General features: G+C 36.7%; 1 protein-coding gene across 1 annotated transcript; it reads right to left on the bottom strand.

Moving 5' to 3' along the window:
• Positions 1-6,174: 6,174 nt before the first annotated feature.
• On the bottom strand, positions 6,175-10,153 carry LOC103935945 (beta-1,6-galactosyltransferase GALT31A). The gene is made up of 11 exons (XM_009345779.3): positions 9,694-10,153; positions 8,603-8,708; positions 8,465-8,526; positions 8,123-8,334; positions 7,934-7,997; positions 7,768-7,840; positions 7,412-7,532; positions 7,219-7,306; positions 7,018-7,143; positions 6,794-6,903; positions 6,175-6,504 (listed from the first exon to the last, which is right to left on the bottom strand). Exons 1-11 carry the CDS (start codon positions 9,795-9,797, stop codon positions 6,356-6,358), a joined length of 1,215 nt encoding a protein of 404 aa, XP_009344054.2. The 5' UTR covers positions 9,798-10,153; the 3' UTR covers positions 6,175-6,355.
• Positions 10,154-15,409: the final 5,256 nt, after the last annotated feature.

Below are 15,409 nucleotides of genomic sequence, written 5' to 3' on the forward strand. Positions count from 1 at the left end.
GCATCCGCCATTGCTTTAGTCATAAAAGATTTTGGTCCCAACTTGGGTCAGCTATGTAGGAATAAACTCCACATTGTAATAAGTTATAAATTTATTGGGTCCATCTTAAGGAAACTTGCCTACACATAGTAATAATTAACAATAAGTCCAAAAACATGCAATGCCAAATAAAAGTTTAAGATGAACAAAAATATCTCGCTAAGGTTGTTTGAAAACATTACATTATTTTTTAGGGTTTATGCCACATCTTTGAGCTTGTGGGTACACAGTTCACTTCAACATGGATATCTTCTTGTTGAAGCCAATATGTTTATAGCTTTTCCAGTATGTTTACAACTTCTTGGCTTAAAACTTTTTCTTTTCTCAATATTACATTTTAGAAATTTGCATGCTCCACTAATGTAGTTCTTGTATATATTAAGGATACAAAAAAAGAATATTTTTTTAACTACACTTCTATTAAATAATAACGTTTGTATAGTAATAAAATTAAGGCCTAATCGGATAAACAATCCTCGTGGTGATAAGGTAATTGGAAAATAAATCATGTGATTAAAAAATTAGGATTTAAACCCTCGTGGTGATACTCTGTTAATAAATTTAGTCAAAAAGTAATTTTTCATTAAATGTCTGTTAAATACAGGATAAAAATGTAATTTGACCCGTACACCATCCTCTTCCCTCTCTCTGTAATTTCACTTTCTTCCATATCGGGATGCTGTATTTTGCATCTTGCATTTCAGCAAGCACATGGATTTCTTCAATTAGACCCGCACATGGATCCCTTCATCGGAGCGGCCAAGCTCCGTCCTCACCAATCAAAACCCATCTACCCATTTCTCAGCAGAAAACTCAAAATCAAACCCTCAGTCGAATCCCAGCTACCTAGTTCATCAAGAATCACAATTTCAAACTCCAAAACGCTGCTGGTGTTTGCGTCTGGCGACGGCGAGTTGATCCACGCCGTCCATGACATGTTTCTGGGTGTGGGATTGGGGCTGCTATGCATGGTGATGAAGTGCGGCGACGTCATAGTAGAAGCACTAGTCCCCAAATCCGATGACTTGACGCTCACGGCCCCGGTGCTGTTCTGGTTTTGGGCGCCCTGTCGTATTTCTGGGCCGCCCTCGGCATGACTCCATGGCTCTTTGACTTGTTTGTGGTTGCTTTTGTTAAAAAGGCTCTTCAGATCCACTTACAAAATGGTACTTTAGTTGATTTTTGTTTAAATTATGGGTTTTGATTGAAATTCTGAAGTGGGTTTTGTGTTGATAGTTGTGGGTTTGCAGGATATTTTGTTATGGGGAAGAAGGTGTATAATGCAAAGTACAGCATCCAGAAATGGGACACTGAAAATGCAAATTACAAACAGAGCAGAGAGACGAGGAAGAAGAAGGTGTACACATGTTAAAGTATATTTTTATCCTTGCATTTAATGGACATTTAACGGAAAAATTACTTTTGGATTAAATTTGCTAACGGATTACACCACGAAAATTTAAATTCTAATTTTTTTTTACCACGGAGGTTATCTTCTGATTACCTTGTCATCACGAACCATTCATCCGATTAGGCCTAAAATTAATTTGGTCCCCAACATTATAGCTATATTTATTGTATATACATCCAAATCCTGTATAGTTACAATGTTTTTTTATATAATTATAGTTTTGAGTTCTGTACAACTTTTATGTATAGTTAATAATCTGCATGTTATAATATTAATATATGACAATATTGATATTTTATGAACCTTAGGATATAGATTAGTTAAGGGAACTGATATTAGATTAGTGAAGGGGGCTAATATACTTGTACACCAAAACTATCTACACACGCGTTACAACATAGAATACATTATGTCATTTAGCTTTGTGGTTAATTTTTTTCTGATAAAATTATGGTTAATTATTTTCTAATAAAATTTTAATATAATAAGGGCGACGGGCGTGGTCTATGAAAAGTAATGATCCCCTTTACCACCTTTAACTATCACTAACAACATAGAGCGGGTTGAGTAACGGAATTTTTTACAATGCTCTGAAGTATAGGATATTAATTTTTGTAACGTTAGATCACTATTTTCAAAATACAAAAATTAAAAAGTAACGGTTAAAAAGTTTGAAATATATCATATACTCTAAAGTACCATAGAGATTTTTTTTATGTCTATAACACGAAAGAATAACGTAATTACTGGAGACTTACAAATTTCTCAAATTCATGGGACAAAAAAAGGAGTTTGTAACTTGAACTGATATGATTATATCCATAACTCACTCAACATCTATTACTGAAAGAATATATTCTATCGAGTTATTTGTACACGGCAACACACTCGTATGAGATCAAACTTTTCTGCATATAGGTCTTTTTCTTTTTCTTTTTCATTTTTTTTTTACTGAGAATGATGAAGGATTAGGTAAGTCAAACTAGTCATCAAACTATAAAAATAGCCTTATTTTCCAACACGCACAGAGCGGTCAGAAAGAACCAAGATGTGGGATTTAGCCATCAACTACAAAAGTAAACTACTTCATTCTTGCTCAGAGCTATTAGAAATGATTAACTTTCTGATAGAATGATTCCTCTATCACCCATCTCTAAAATTTTATTTAAAGAAACAAACAAAGGGATACAAATAGAGGGACGAAGCCAAGACCCACAAATCCCGAACCTATCTCATGTGAGTGTGCAGCCGCACAAATAAAATTTCCATTGACCCAGTTACACCGGCCAAACTGTTAGTGTCTGATGTTGAACCCAAAATTAGGTCACTTTATACTTCAAGAATTGACATCCTTGAGAAGGAAGCTCACTGGGCATGGACGGTGTACTTTCTACTTCAGTGTAGACTTCAATTTTGGAAAATCCCATCTGATGTGCCCACTTCACCTGTCAAGAATTTGCATTTCGGCTGTACCACCGACCACAGAGAATTCCTCAAGCAGTTGATTACAAATTCGAACAACTGCAAATTAAATAGGTAACTGATACTCTGTAAACGATGAATTGTCTTAATGGTTGGGATTTTTTTTTTTCAACTGCGTGCGTCTTGAGTACAAACCATCTCTCTTTTCCTTAATATAAATAATTTAGAATATCGATGTAATGAAAAATATTCAGAGTGAGCATGTATAACTCATATACATTGGAGAGCATATTAATTTTGTGTGTTCAAATACCATCACTCGACATGCCCATAGGGACAAAAGAAAGTTGAGTTCTACCATAAAATCAATTAATAATTGATCATTCCTTTCCTGATATGGGATTTATTCTCAATACGTCATTTCATGTGTGACGAATTTTAAAGTTTAATGTACGAAAAACACAATCGGGTGACTTAGAACACGTGTGACCGTTAAGTTCAACACATGAGACAACATGCTTTGGTATTATAAAGAAAATTGAGATTCAACCATAAAACTAATTGATAATATAAGATGTAATTTAATCTCTTTCAAGCACATCAAGAATCCCTCTTTTTTTTCTAACGTGAGAATTACTCTCAACATGCATATGCATGTACACTTGATAATATATTGATGATTTTATTCTAAATCCACAATCCAACCACCTAATGTTAGGTTTACCTGTGATAAGACAACACATTGCCCGAAGAACTGAACACACAGAAGAATGAAGAATCTGATTAGTGCTTAACAGGTGTAGGGTGTGAATGTCATCTCATTTCAGCTCTTTCGATTTGACTAGTTACCAAAGCAGAGATGTACAAAGAAGTTGGACAGTATGCACGGAGCCTGTCTGTCAGGACTTGCTTGAAAGAATTCTTCACATGATAAATATTTTCCTAAAAGAAAGAACAACTTACCGGAACTGTACTTGGCTCTCTGCAAATGGAAAAGTTACTACTTAGGCCATCTTCAACAAATGATTGGTTTTAGTTCTCTGATTTTTCAAAATATTAATATTTTAATTAATAATATAAGGTTATATTTGTTTTCGTTTCCAATCGAGGGTCAAAGGGTCAAACATAATTTATTATTTAAATTAAAAAATTACAACAACTTAAATTCAAATCCACCAACAATTTAAATTTAAAAACTATAACTTATATTTAAAAACGACGAATTAAATTTAAAAACTAAAAATTAAATTTAAAAACCACAAATTAAATTTAAAGGAATGGTGAATGAATGGTTTATGTATTTATAGGAAAAAAAAATTAGAATTTTTAAGAATTAGAAAAAAAAGGCCCAAAAAACCTAAAAAAAAGAAAAAAAAATTCAAATGCAACACCTAGTCAGCTAGCCGTTGCATTTGAATTTTGGGAGTTTTAACGAAAAGCCCACGGTACTGTTCACTTAAACGAAAAATCACATATTTACACTAAAAAGTCAATCCTGAAACTATTCACTTTACCCTTTATTTTATCTTTATCATTAAAACTTAAAGTTTTCAAGCCCTTTTTCATTAATTTTCCTTTGAATTTTTTTCTTAAGCATTCTTGTCAGTTATAACCGACAAGAATACGTTTATATTATTTAATATAAATGTATTCCTGTCGATTGTAACCAACAAGAAAGCTAATTTTTATGGCCAGCCCTCTCTGATTCCGTGGGGCCCTCTCAGATTCCACAGCCCTCTGGCCTAGCCTTCGGTTGGAGACGGTTTTCGGGTTATTTTCAACCCTCTGGACCCTTCGGTTGGAGATGGCCTTACAAACCCTAAGTGTATCTAATTTGTAAAAACTCTCTCTTCGTGAGAGACCTTCCCTCTGTGTGAGGGTTAATCTCACCGATCTGTGTGAGTGGTTCTCGATCGAGTCCATTTCCAGTGCCGCCGATCCTAGCTTTCTCCCTTTTTTTTTCCTTTTCTCTCTGCTGTTTTCTTCCCAGGGTTTCTTGGTCGATCTGCCATTTTCTCTCCCCTCTGCTGTCTCTCATCCAATTTCCCAGCTTCCGTCAACCTTTACAGCGATTGGTTGCGGTGTTTCGAGTTGGTGTGCTTTGATTTGCTGTCTGTCCCTATTAGCAGTGTTGCTTGTGGACTGCCATGAGCTTCTTTCACTTGGCTGCAAGTTCTCTGGGGTCTGTAGCTGTGTTGGGTGTGAAGATTGGACTTGGATGCTGGTGTCGGTGAGGCGTGGCTTTGTTTGGGGATCGAATTTGACTGGATTGACATGCACGGCTACTATTTTGGTGGTTGCAGTGGCGATTTTAGCGGATGTTGTAGTAGATGTGGTTGTGTCTGTGTGTGCTATGTTTTGGGCTCAACTTTTGGTTGGGCCTCTGTTGGTCGTTTGTGTTGTAAATTTTGGGCCTATGTGTTGTAGTGGTTGTTCTGTTTGTTGGTAATGTATGTTTTCTTTGCTCCAAAAAAAAAAATTCCCCTAAGTGTATCTGCTGCACATCCAATAACTGTTTTAGGCTTCTTGGCGATAAATTCTATCACCAAGACCAACTCTAATGGCGCATTTATTCGATGAGTGCGTATTGCCAGTTCAAAATATGAAGATAAAAAGTTTTATTGTGATAGGAGGTCCTTAAAAGCGCAATATATCGGTAATAAAGTAGATGCTAAAGAAAGGCTGTGGAGTGGCTGTGCCACTAAGATGGTGGCTTCATTACAATACAGATTTGCCTTTGTTAGTGCTTCTCGAGTCCAAAAACTTATTTTATATTCGTATTTTTGTATCTGGGTCTAAAAGTAAAGAAAGACTTACATTAAATAATTTCACGGTCAAATAGTGTCTTGATCTACTAATACAATAACATGTGTAAATTTTCCTTCACATTATTTGAGTATAGACTCTACAGAGTATAAGTTCCCATTACGGATCTTTTGACCCAAACTCACTCCTTTGACATTCTCTTCCCTCTAACCCTTAGGCCCACAATTTGAGCTCTTTAATTAAAAGCAATCTCAAATCTAGATTTGGTAGGATGAAGCGGATTTGAGTTTTCCTTGTATTCTTAAATCTCCGATCAAGGAGAGCAATTTACAAGAAATATGTACACTGTCATTTTGAGGTCTCAATTCATTAATATGCTTGCGATATACTTACATATGTCAATACATAACTGTCCAAGACACGACACGATCCTCAACATGTTTAATGTAAGTCCTCCCGACTCATAAAAATGGAAAGAAAAAAAATACCCAACTCGCCAACTAGTTTCCATCCAAAGGGCATCAAACGGTTCAAAGTTGGAAAGAAAGAATTTTCTCCATATTTTCTGACTCAAGATTCTCTGTGCAATGATTAAATTAATCATATACCAACTGTCCCAGGGGCATAAATAATAGCAAAAATGGGGCAGCAGGTTTTTGTTTAACCAATTTTCTGTCAGCTCATACACATTTACATCACAATCAAACGTGCCAAGTTTCAGAAACTAGTGTGCCAAATAGCTTCATCACCTTCCCCACATCGCTCGTGCACCTCCTCCATTCTCTCCACCGATTTGCATATGCCGCTGCAGCTCCAGTCGAACGATGCAGCACAGGGGTTTCCTGCTTGAGCTTTCCACTCACACTCTGAGAAAGATAAGACAGTTTTGAGTTGAGATCGAGCTTTAATAGTATCGAAAACGAACTGATTATAATGTGATCTTTTTGTGTGGCTTTCAAGAAAAGTACTTATTTTAATAAGAGCTTTTGACAATCAATAAGATGAGTTTTAATAGCTATGGAGAGTTGTATTCTCAATGGACGAATCATCTAATTATGTAGAAAAGCAAAAAGCACAATCTGGATGGCATATGCATAAATAAACAAACTGGTTAATGTCTTGAAGTGGAGATAAATCACATTCCCAAGAACTTACCAGGAGGAGTTCCACAGCAAAGGCTTCGCTCGTCAATGTGCTCAACATCAAGACCAATAAACCAAGAACCCAAAGAGACATCCTCATTTGCATATTTGTGAAGTATGTGGCTAAAGTGAAAAACAGAACTTTTCGAAGTTATATGGGAAGAAAAAAATGTAGAATATTTTTTGTGCGTACAAGAAAAAAACCAGAGCAAAATGAGACTGCACAAGAGCACTTACTGATGCACTGAGATGTAAGTTGCTAAATCTTTGGAAATTGCGTATATTTGACCTGTTGCGTGGCGAAAATACTTATTTCCCTCCTCTCCGAATTTCCAATATTCCGGTTCATGGTACTTGACCCCCCTATCAAAATAGGTACAGATGATGAATGACGAACATAAATTAAACAAGAGAGATGCACAACTTTTGGCTGCTTACTTATTCGCCAGGATAGGTCCAGACTTCATGCAACCGATATATGTACGAGGTTTTGATCTATGACGGGCCAAAGTAGAACCAACCATTCCTGTCAAATATTGAAATTAATTTAGTGTCGCAGATTCTCTATCAATTGTTTCGTCCCCTTATTTCCATAGCAGAAACAGCTGAATTAAAATATATACACACTAACCAAGATTTATGTGCACATCATCATCAACCTTGATATAAAAGTTAGCATCCCACTTAGAGACAGCTGCCGTAAAATATATTTGGGTTTTTGACGACAATTCGCGATATCCTTCTATGTGATTCTGCATACATACATTGGTAAACAATACATAAGGTCTACCGAAGTGATATGAAGTTTGAACCAAAGGACAATCTAGATCTTAAAACAACTAACTAACAAAAGCCGACCAAAAAGTTTCAGAATTTTGTTCCCCTGATTGGTCCCAAGACAATATATATGCATCATGCATTGCACGAGTCTCCAAACAACTAACTGGAGATAACAGGTAATTTGGTCCCAGGCACTCAGTTACTTACTAGTCGGAAAAAATCCTTATGTTTCTCCTCTTCTGCCTCAATGGCACGATCCAAAACACCCCCTGGAGTTGCACTGACGGCAAAAAAAGAACCAGCAAGTTTTGTTAAAATTTTCTTTCTGAAGCAAGCAGTTTATTAAGCTAGTCACTTGCAATATAAAGCCTACCTGTGTCCAATAACAAACCGCATTATAATTCCCTTTTCTTCCTCTAACTTCTTTAACTCATCACCTGGAAAAGTGATAAACTAATAAGTTATGTGTGTGTGCATATGTATATGCGTATTTCTTATAACAGCAATGCCGGCAACCAATCTTTTAGTGAGAGAAATGAATATTGAAAATTTGGATTTGAACCTTGTGGCATCCATGTTTCCCTGATTGACTCCCTTCGTTTCCGGCTGCTAAAGGCAGTCATGATTCCCATCACAAAGAAAACCTTCTGGCGCTCTTTCAATGGCTCACCTCCTGGTTTTATCACCATAGGAGATCCTTCATCATTTCCAGATTTGGAAGATCTAGCTGTCGCTAGCTGGACCTCCAATGTGGAAATTGTCTTATCCAATGCCCTGGAAAAAAAATGCAACATAAATTTCAATAACATACCAATATTAATGTGTATACATTTGAAATACGTAAAATGATTGTGAGCTCTTATGAGATTTCTTCAACAAATAATAGAAGGATAAGGGAAGTTACATGATCACATCATGTGTTTGCGAGACTTGAGAAAGGATGTCTCCTACGCCATTAGCGGCCTCCTGCAGTAGAACGGATAAATTATTAACGAGTTACCACAGAAATGGAGCTAATAAATATTTGAATCTTGTAACTTGCCTTGTTCTCACAATTAGCTATGGGATGCAGAACTCTTCTTGATTGATCTTTCTCCAGTGGTGAACCCTCCTCATCAATTTTCTCTGGATCGGGATCACCCCAAAACCTGCAAGATAAACATCAGCAACTGACCGATGCATGTGTACTTAGAAATGAACACTATGAACCAGACAATATAATCTCATATCACATGAGTTGGATAGATTAAAACAATTTTGTTTCCTTGCAATTTACAGTTCAACTCTCATACTTTACAGTATGGTAGTATAGTTACGTTAAATCCTCTCGTCACATTCATGTGATTTGGGTACCATAGTTGGGCTTCACCAGCCAAGTGTCTCGAGGGAATTGGACTTTCGTGGAGATTGATCAACACTCGCCTTATATTTCTATGAAATATCAGAGATATAGGAGATTTGGGTGCACATTCAGCGCAAAGCTAAGCCAACCAAGAGTAACTCTATTGGGTGCACATTCGTCTTCAAGTTGCCGGCTTCTCACCGATTCCACTGGCTAGAAATCTCTTTCAGCACCACTGAACTTTGTCAACCGGCTGCCATTATTTACCATCCAAAGGAGTTAACTCGAAACCATTTTCCTAGTGCCTGGCCTCCAACTTAAAATCGATCAACCAGCTCCCCAAATTTCTACGAAACTCGAAAAATCTGCTTTCCGGCCAATCAGAGTTAACCTCTCAGATTCCAGCGCTAAACACCACTGAATCTACTACTTTCCTCACTAAAAAGCCAATAGATCACAACATATTCATTACGCCAATTCATGTAACTTCAAATTACGACCAAGATTTAGCACCTATTAGTCCAATTGGCAACTTAAGTACATTTCAAAATTACCAAATAGATAGCAAACATCCTAAATTTCAAACAATGGTGCAAATAGAACTTGAATCCAGAAACCAGAGCATCATTTGCAAAAGCAAAATGGTCGAAAAAAAGAAAGCTCATTGGCAGCAAACAACATTAAAAGAATGAAAATTCACAATCCCCATTAGACTGAGAAGCAAATCTAGAAGCTGAGAGAACCACCTCAGCACAAGATCTTAGAGAGAGAGAGAGAGAGAGAGAGAGAACCTGTTGACAACAAGAACACCGAGGAAGAAGCTGGCGATGCAGAAGAGAGAAACCCATCTGGCGGGCACTCCATTGCCGACCTTGTGAGGTCTGCTGAGACCCATCTGGTTGCAAAAATGTCCTCAGCTTTAAGGAACCGCCCTTTTGGTTTATGAGAGGAAGCTTTAGGAAGAATATGAGCAGCAGCAACCTAGAGAAAGCGCACAGCTTTTCGTACAGACAGCAACAAAATCATGTCATGAAACAGTGACATATAAATTTGAAAAGGAAAAGGAAAAGGAAAGGAAATTGAAATTTGATGGAGTCAAGGAAGGGGCCTTTCTTAAACCTATCAAACGCTCTGAAGGGAGGGGAGATGGGTTCCCTCTTCCCTGGTAATTATATATTTTTGATTGTTTTATTATTGTTAAATTAGTTTAAATTTTGAAATCTATCTAATGAGTATACACAAATTTAAAATTTAAACTTATTTCATGAAAATAATTAAGGGGTAAATATTACAATTAATTAAAGGTGGTGACTGGTGAAGGCAAAGATACACCCAGTAATTATAATGTCTCATCTATTCCGTTGTTCTGTCATCATGAATCATGATGGGGAAATAATATTTATTCAAAATGTTTTTGAAAATGACAAAAGCCATGGCAGCTTTAAGTCATTAACTGCCAATAATGCCCCTTTATTCTTAAGCAATGGGATGCATTGGCAAATGGCACTGGCTATACTTTCTGCGCCTTTGCCCCTCTGTTTTTCTATTTTTATTTTTTATTTTTCTCTGTATATTTTCCAAAATGCTCATCTTATTACAGATTTCCAGTTTAGTTTAAAAGAAATGAGTACATATTTTTCTGCACAATCTTGTTTGTTTATCAGTTAGATCTAAACAGTCCAAATAAACATAAATGTTCAAGAAAAATGGAAAAGTAGTGTGCATCTGCCAATTTTCCAAAAGTCTTTAGGTGTTAGGCAGCTGGTTACCACCACGTTTAATTTCTAACATTTAAAAATAAGAAATGACATCCACACTTGCTTAGACGTCCGTCTAGTCTGCCTAGACCCATGTAAGCACCCACCTAGATCACTTAAGTCGCGACTCTCATTTGCACATAACTTCCTTTTTGTACTTTATTTTTTAATAAATTGTAAAATACTTGTTGGATACTTGAGCGAACACTCATTATATGCTTATTCTTCATGTTTTCAATATATTCTAATATTTTATTATTTATATGTCATTTTATTTTGCACCATATGTATTTTTTAATTAATATTTATTTATATGTTATATAAAAGTTTAATTAAAATTAAAAAAAAAAAAAAAAAACCGCATAGTCCTTCACTTAGGTCCAGACTCCTAGACACTTGACTCCTATTCGCCGTTCGATTTTAACGTCTACCACCTTTTAAAACCTTGGTATCTACTAATAAAAAAAACATAAAACCTCATAAATGTATGTATTGTTTATGTTGACTCTAGTATTGTTGATGTTGAGCAATTTGTCGAGTTATTTAGCACCCCCAATTCTGAGTACTAGTCCCCATGTAGAAAAACAAAAGCTTATCTAAATGTGTGATATGAGACCTTTATGTGTGTGTTATAGTAAAGAGATTTTAACATATCACCAACACATTATATGAATAGCACACTTATCAAGTGACGATGACCTAATTACGTGACGATTGTTAGTTATCGCACGTTAGAGGTACTTAGTAGTTGGTAAGTAGCCAAGTCTTTTCCCCTTGTATGGGAGGTTGTTTTAGTTTTGCCCCATAGGGACAGAGATCATGTTTGTGTAACCAAATTCAAAGTTGAGGTTTTAATAACATTTCCATCGATCTAAATAAAGAAAGAAAACTTTACTTTGAAGGAGCTCAACATAAAACAAATACAGATTTGTAAACTGAAATAATGCCTAAATCTAACTTTAATGTTTTTTTTGAATAAACGATATTATCTACATTAAGGGGGAATGAGATGCATTAGTCTCATAATGAGCTAATAATAATATGGTTCAAATTTTTCATTAGTGAGAATCGAACCTAAAATCTCATACTTACAAGTGAAGAAGAATATCATTAAACCGTAGTACTAAGTGACATCTAACTTTAATTTTGGAACTGCATAAATCTAACTTTTCTGTCCTTTAGTTTTGGAGCAGAGACATAAACAATCAATGAAGCCAAGAGGGCAGTCTGGTCCGCATGCAAAAACAGTGATGCGAAGTTGGCCATATACTGTACCTTTTTCTGTAGTAGAATTCAAAACATAAAAGCTGAAAAAGGTTGGTTGGTGAATGGTTATAGTAAATGTGACCTAAAGTCGAGGGTAATATAGTCCATTTGATGCCAGGGTGTCGAATCAGAGATGGAGAGAGACAAGACGACGTGAATGCATGATGAAGCCATCGATGTTAAACCAAGGAAAAGAATAGTACTTTAAGTGGTATTGTAGAGAAGTAGATCACCATTAGAGCAACTCCAGCGGGAGCTGGAGCTTGATGGACCGGCAATTTTGATGACTCAATAGCCCCAGCTACCTTATCCAGCCCATGCGAGTGATTGGGCAAGGGGGTCCGAGTGAGAGGCCTAACTCGAATTGGTGGCCCGAGAGCCTAAGGCCACATGATACTTGGCTGACGTTACGTCAACCACATTATGAAATTAATAAAAAAATTAATAAAAAATCCGAAAAAATTTAAAAATAAAAAAAAGATTTAATTTTTCTATAAATATCTTATCATTACCTTCCACCTTACACCACAATTTTATATTTTCTCAAATACTTTGGGTTGTAATTTCTTATTTAATGAAACGTGGTACAATGAGACCGATTAAAAATTTGAAATAAAATTATTTTTTATGATTTTATAAAATTAAAAATACTAATATTTTATTGCATATTGCCATGACTATTCAGTTTAGGAGTGAAGATGCAAAAGACAATTACTGTTTATTAAAGGAAGTTATTGTTCACTAAAGGCTATTCAATAAGAAGTTGCCCTAGGGGGCCTTGATATGCTGGAGTTGCTCTTAGGTCCATTACCATATCATACTCCCAAATTCTCCTACACTCCATGGAAATTTTTGCATGTATTAGAACGAAACATAGTTATGTGCAGTTATAATTCTAAAACAAGTTAATAGATTTGATATATCTTATCAAATGGGGCGTTGAGGGGGAGTGAATAATGCAATCGTAGAGTGCCCCAAATTTGAAAGGCCTCAAAATTTTTGCTGTTACATCCCACATCACACAAGGGAGTGTATCCTGTAAGCTTTATATGTATATTCTCATCTTTACCTAGCACAAGGCCTTTTGGGAGCTCACTCGCTTCGGGTTCCATGGGAACTCCGAAGTTAAGCAAGTAACGCGCGATAGCATTCTCTGGATGGGTGACCCATCGGGAAGTTCTCGTGTGAGTTCCCAGAAACAAAACCGTGAGGGTGTAGTCGGGGCCCAAAGCGAACAATATCGTGCTACAGTAGTGGAGCGGCCTAGGTTGTGATGGGGGCCCGAGCCAGAATGTGACACTCACGGTTTTGTTTCTGGAAACTCACACGAGAACTTCCCGATGGGTCACCCATCCTGAGAATGCTCTCGCACGTTACTCGCTTAACTTTGGAGTTCCTATGGAACCTAAAGCCAGTGAGCTCCCAAAAGGCCTCGTGCTAGGTAGAGATGGGAATATACATATAAGGATCACTCCCCTGGGCGATGTGGGATGTCAAAATCCACCCCCCTTAGGGGCTCGACGTCCTCGTCGGCACACCACGGCCAAGGTTAGGCTCTGATACCAAATTGTCACATTCCAGCTCGGGCCCCCATCACAACCCAGACCCGCTCCACTACTGTAGCACGATATTGTCCGTTTTGGGCCCCGACTACGCCCTCACGGTTTTGTTTCTGGGAACTCACACGAGAACTTCCCGATAGGTCACCCATCTTGGGAATGCTCTCGCGCGCTACTCGCTTAACTTCAGAGTTCCCATGGAACCCGAAGCCAGTGAGCTCCCAAAAGGCCTCGTGCTAGGTAGAGATGAGAATATACATATAAGGATCATTCCCCTGGGCAATGTGGGATGTCACAGTGAGGGTGTGGTAGGGGCCTGAAGCGGACAATATCATGCTACGGTGGAGTCGAGCCTGGGATGTGGTGGAGGCCCAGGCCGCGATGTGACAATTTTATTGTTATATCCCACATCTCCCAGGGGAGTGGATCCTGTAAGCTTTATATGTATATTCCCATCTCTACCTAGCACGAGGCATTTTGGGAACTCATTAGCTTAGGGTACCATCGGAACTCCGAAGTTAAGTGGGTTTGGGCTAGAGCAATCTCATGATGGGTGACCCATTGGGAAGTTGCTAGTGAGTTCCCAGAAACAAAACCGTGAGGGCGTGGTAAGGGCCCAAAACGGACAATATCGTGTTACGGTAGAGTCGAGCCCGGGATGTGGCGGGGACCCGGGCCAGATGTGACATTTGCCATATAATATTATGTAATAATGTTCTATATTTAAAAAAAAATTGTTTTTTTTGTAAGCACTTTAAAATCTCATTGTCTACTTCTTATAAGAGTAATTGTTTTCTTTCTAAATATAAAAATTCAGCATAAAATGAGATATTTTGTGTGCAAGTAATAACACCCTAAAAAAATATTTTTTTTCAATTTTGTTTATATAATAATGCTATATGTTCAAGTGAAACTTCAAAGTTATAGATTTGAAGTTTTTTGTTTTTAATATTTGGTTGTTTCAGAATGAACTGCTTTCAATTATTTATTGAATGTTATGTTTGTCTTTTTATTTATAATTAATGACATTTGGAAATTTGCAACTAGTGAGTGCTAAAATTTATTTTGATTTAAATGATTGTTTTGTAGCATCAATACATTATTTTTTTTTAAAACTATTTTAAGGAGGGGTTCTTTTTCAAATTTTGCACAGGATTTTTGATATCTCACAGTCGGAATCTTACATTTAAAATTTATTATGAAAAATAAGAACATGTTATAATTTAAATAAAATAAAGTTTTTGTGACGGTGATTTGGGTATTTAAACCGTACTACTACTATACTAACCCCTAGGCTCTCTTACACCAGTCCCTTCTTCACGAGCCCTTGATTGCCATGACCAATTTTGACTTGTCACGACGCTTCCTATGTTTTTCCCATAAGATTTGTTTTAAGTTTACGTAGGAGTGAATTTAGCAGTTCATCAGATCTAGTGCTACATTCCTTTTTGTTTCGTTCTGTTCTATTCTGTGCTGTTTTTCTCCTTTTATGTTTTTTTATGTTCAAACTAAATATGTAGACAACATTTATGAGATGATGTCAAGTCCGTGTGACCCGTTAGATTTCACACGTGAGATAATTGTCTTTAATACAACGAAAGAAGTTGAAGTTCCACCATAAAGTGTGTTGAGAATGAATATCACATTGATGGTAATATGAACCTTGCAGAGACTTATAAGTTGATCTACTCTCCATATTACCGATGAATTTATAGTGGAATGTCAACTTTCTTCTTGGTATCAGAACAAGCTGTCCCAAGTGTAAAGCCAATTGCCAAACGTGCTCCACGTCTGTTCGTGTTGTCTATGTGTTAGACTTTAAAAAATTCATCACACGTGAGAGGCGCGTGTTGAGAATGAATTACACGTTAATGAAAGAAAGAACCTTGCATTGATCTTATAAATAAGTTATGCTACTTATCATA

This window comes from the organism of the source record quoted next, unplaced genomic scaffold, assembly GCF_019419815.1.
Source record: "Pyrus x bretschneideri cultivar Hongxiangsu unplaced genomic scaffold, Pyrus_bretschneideri_v1 Contig42, whole genome shotgun sequence".
Taxonomy (NCBI): domain Eukaryota; kingdom Viridiplantae; phylum Streptophyta; class Magnoliopsida; order Rosales; family Rosaceae; genus Pyrus; species Pyrus x bretschneideri.

Coding starts and splice junctions, on each gene's coding strand:
- LOC103935945 (XM_009345779.3), bottom strand. CDS start 9,797: ATGGGTCTCAGCAGACCTCACAAGGTCGGCAATGGAGTGCCCGCCAGA. Junction 8,335..8,464: donor CAAACACATGATGTGATCAT/GTAACTTCCCTT, acceptor TTTTTTTTCCAG/GGCATTGGATAAGACAATTT. Junction 7,533..7,767: donor ATAAGGATTTTTTCCGACTA/GTAAGTAACTGA, acceptor GTATGTATGCAG/AATCACATAGAAGGATATCG.